General features: G+C 44.7%; 1 protein-coding gene across 2 annotated transcripts in view; it reads right to left on the reverse strand.

Moving 5' to 3' along the window:
* The window catches only part of si:ch1073-184j22.1 (erythroferrone), a 13179-nt gene extending 9646 nt beyond the window's left edge, over nt 1–3533 (reverse strand). Inside the window, exons 1-3 of one of the 2 annotated variants that reach the window (XM_061034302.1) lie at nt 2789–3533; nt 1188–1304; nt 1–80 (exon numbers count right to left, since the gene is read on the reverse strand). The exon at nt 1–80 is cut by the window's left edge and continues 35 nt beyond it. In XM_061034302.1, coding sequence (XP_060890285.1) covers nt 1–80; nt 1188–1304; nt 2789–2986 — 395 coding nt within the window. In that variant the 5' untranslated portion in view covers nt 2987–3533. Of the gene's footprint in view, nt 81–1187; nt 1305–2770 lie in introns of both variants that reach the window. The other variant, XM_061034301.1, reaches the window with a different exon arrangement.
* Between the last annotated feature and the right edge of the window lie 704 nt (nt 3534–4237).

The following is a 4237-nucleotide window of genomic DNA, read 5'->3' on the forward strand; positions in this document are numbered from 1 at the left end:
TGTTGTTGGGGGAGGAGGGGGGCGGGGGGACCTGGAGGCCCCTGAGGTCCTGGAGGTCCTGGAGGACCTGGAAGACCATGCTGCAAAGACACAAACAGGTTTAGAGACTTATCCTGTGGACTGTGGTATTTTATATCTATGTTATCTCAACTGTTGTTCTCTTCTGCAAAGGATCCCTGTGTACAGCGCTATGAAGATCCAAACCGCCTTCAGGATCAGAGTCACATGTCCTAAACATGTTCTTTTTAAGTCTCATTGTTTTAAAGTTTTAGATCCTGTCCTGGAATTCACCCTCATTCGTTTCTGTTTCTACACTCATGAGTGACTGTGCACCAAAGAACAGAAACATCTGTTAGTATTCATGAAGAAACCTTTGATAGGAGTGACTGGGTTACATTTCTTTAAGGTAGATATTTCCCGTCCTACACACCTCTAGAAGAAATAGAGGTAGTTTAAGGCTTTGTCCACATGTAGGCGAGTATTTTTGAACACATATCTTTTTCCCTTTCAGAAGCAAACTGCGTTTTAGGTCACTGAAAACCAAGCAGCAACCTCTGGTTTTGAAAATTAAGGTGATGCTGAAGTGTAACATCCTGCAGTTCCTGGAGTGTCCACTAGAGGCTGGCTGCAGAAGCACAGGAAGTCACATACACACCCATTCTAAAAAGTCTGTTTTTACAGCAGAGATGAACATGTTTACAGCCTGGTTCAAAAAACCAAATAGGTGTGATTAGCTCATGTCTCGATGGACACACACTGTACGGGGGGTGAATGTTTTGATGACTCATCAGTTTTGATTTGATGAAGGATAAGAGTTATTCACAATAAGGCGTGTAGCTGACCTGATTGACAGGTGGGCGCGGTGTAACGGTTTGTCAGGAGGTTTAAAACCCGCCTCAGCTCCAGCTCTCCAGCTCTCAGACCCAAACTAGCGCTGGTGCTAACGATGCTAACTGGACTTTTTAAATGCTAACACATACATATACACAGTTACTCTCTCTCTATTTTGACGAGCAGAGACGCCTGATTGGACGACGGAGGTCACTGCTGCTTCATACAACACTCAACCACACAAACCCCGCCCCTAACGTCGGTGGTTTATGTGCCTGTAGATAGGGTACATGCACCACCAGTGCCCCAAGAGAGGACTACTTTAAGTGTTGGACTTATTGTAAGACATGTCTGACCTTGGACATCCTCCTTCTCACTTTACCCCTCTGGTTGTCGCCCTTGTTGGAGTTTCTCCTGAAGATGATCCAGGAGCTGAGAGGGGACACCCGGGACAGGTCGGAGGACGGTGGCTCCTGTTGGGACAAAAAGCAGGTTCATATGTTTAATGTTGAATTTATTTTATTCAGATTCCTCCAATCCCCTGACGTTACGATTGGTCCCAAAGAAGCAGGCTTCTGATTGGCTGTAAAGACAGACGACAGGTTCAAAATCCTGAGGAACCAAATCAGTTTCAGAACAGTTTTTTAATTACACTTTTGGAATGTTTAATTAATTAATATTAATTAATTTTTTGGAATTATAACGGGTACTTCACTTTCATTTTTAATTCAACTCAGCTTTTATTTTGAAATAAAATAAGGCCCTATCTTGGTGTTTACAGAGACTCAACGTCAAAATGTAACAAAAACATTAAATGAAACACAAAAACTACGGCTGTTTTACCGTTATAAACTGGTTAATATTGAAAGTTAATCACAATTAATCACATTCTTAATCTTAGGTTTTAAATTGAAAAAAAATGTTTTTGTACTGTCTGAAGCTGAGAGTACTCGCTGTGTGCTTTTATTTTGAAATAAAGTAAGGCCCTTCTGGTAGAGTGAAGGTTAGGACAGGAAGTTAAGCACAGAGACAGGAAGTGGTTAGGGATCCCAAAGTGAGGTCAAAAAGCTCAAAGGAACGGCAACAAAGGTCAGTGTGTGATGTCATAAGGTCACTGTGTGATGTCATAAGGTCACTGTGTGATGTCATCAGGTCAATGTGTGATGTCATAAGGTCAATGTGTGATGTCATCAGGTCACTGTGTGATGTCATAAGGTCAATGTGTGATGTCATCAGGTCAGTGTGTGATGTCATCAGGTCAATGTGTGATGTCATCAGGTCAATGTGTGATGTCATAAGGTCAATGTGTGATGTCATAAGGTCAATGTATGATGTCATCAGGTGGATATTACTGTCTGAGAGTTTGTTAAAGTGAAATGAGACATTCAAAGATGCAGCAGTGTTCTTCTTTTACATCACTGAGACTACAGGGAGACACTGAGGACGAGTATCTACGGAGAGACTGAAGGGACAAACAGGAGATTAATGGTGGTTAAAAAACATCAATGCATTAATTTCTTAATCTTAATTAGTGCTTAAGGTGAACTATAAAAGCATTTATGAATCCCAAAAAAGTTTTGTGAAGCAAATAGTTCGCCCTGAAAGACAAAATAACATGACTGCCCTAATATTATATAAATGAATCCTTAACTAAAAGTTTTCAAATTAAAAGTTGTTATTTTATTCTTTAGTTTTTTTATTTATTTTAAATTAGGTACATTTTAAAACTAAACGACATTATGTTCGTCTTTCATGTGTTTCATTTTTTTCTAAATTAAGAGTCATATTAAAGATGGACTCGTTCTGTCGGATGTTTTTTTACATGTTTATCTTCTTTTATTTATATTTCTGTATTCCTGTATTCTAAAGAGAAGAAATCTGATTTTTGTCTCTCTGTGATCAAACCGTCTGCGAGCGTTCTGCAGGTTTGTCATCTCACCAGGATCTCCGCGCTCACCTCCTCGTCCTCGTCCTCCTCCAGGAGCTCCAGACTCTCCTCGCTCTCCAGCTCCTCCAGGCTCGCTGCCTCCACCTTCATCACCACCATCATCATCATCATCGTCATCATCACCATCATCATCATCATCATCATCAGTCCAGGCAGCCCCCCCGCCCCGCCCAGGGAGCTCCTTCTGTGGGAGACTCTGCTCGGCATGCTGGGATGAGGAACCAGAGGAGGAAGGTGTTCAGGTGGACGTTCCCATGATGCACTCTGCTGCGCCGCCTCCTCTCAGAGATAAGAAGGTTATAAACACGAGTTACTGAGTGAGTTAGCTCTCCATCCTGACGCAGGGATTCTTGTGATCTCAGCTGCTGTGGAGTGTGAGCTCGCTCTGGGTGGTTTGGTGCCTCCTCCTCCTCTTTTTCCACGTCTTCTTCTCTCGTCTGTCAGCGCTGACTCGTCCTCTGATGACACACTTTCCTCTCTGATCTCCTTCACTTTGGACGTCTCTGCTCTGCTCGGCTGTTTTTTTATCTGCCTCCCTCCTCCCTGACTCCTCCTCCTCAGCTCCTCCTCCCTGACTCCTCCCTCTCAGCTCCTCCTCCTCTCTTTCTTCTCTGTATCTGTTTTTGGATCTGAAGCTGTCACTTCGTCTCTCTGCAGCTTCTTTCTTAACGTCTCCCCTCAGCGTCCGTCTGTCTCTCTCTTTAATCTCCTCTGCCATCGTTTGTCTCTCTTTCACTCCAGACTTTGTTTTTCTCCTCCTCCTCTTCCTCCTCCTCTCGCTCTCTCCTCCTCCTCTTCCTCCTCTCTCTCTCTCCTCCTCCTCCTCCTCCTCCTCCTTGTCTTACTCCTCCTCCTCCTCTTCCTCCTCTCTCTCTCTCCTCCTCCTCCTCTTCCTCCTCCTCTCTCTCTCTCCTCCTCCTCCTCCTCCTTGTCTTACTCCTCCTCCTCCTCCTCTCTCTCCTCACTCTCTCTCTCCTCCTCTTTCTCCTCCTCCTCCTCTCTCTCCTCCTCCTCCTCCTCCTCTCTCTCCTCTCTCTCTCTCTCCTCCTCTTCCTCCTCCTCTTCCTCCACCTCCTCCTCCTCCACCTCTTCCTCCTCCTCCTCTCTCTCCTCTCTCTCTCTCCTCCTCCTCTTCCTCCTCCTCTTCCTCCACCTCCTCCTCCTCTTCATCCTCTTCCTCCTCCTCCTCCTCTCTCTCTCTCTCTGTAATCTGAGTGAAACTATTTAGTCACATGACAGCAGCAGCTCGTTCCCTCAGATAAGGAGGGCGTGTCCTCACACAGGATGATGAAAGTTAGACTGAATTATGATCAAACAGCAACGACCGTTTCCTCTGAATCTGACTGAGACTGATAGAGACACACACACACACACACACACACACACACACACACACACACAAACAATCACACATACACACACACAGTAACATTACATCAGCAGCTCACACAATTCTAC

Source organism: Labrus mixtus, unplaced genomic scaffold (genome assembly GCF_963584025.1).
Source record: "Labrus mixtus unplaced genomic scaffold, fLabMix1.1 SCAFFOLD_276, whole genome shotgun sequence".
NCBI classification, from domain to species: domain Eukaryota; kingdom Metazoa; phylum Chordata; class Actinopteri; order Labriformes; family Labridae; genus Labrus; species Labrus mixtus.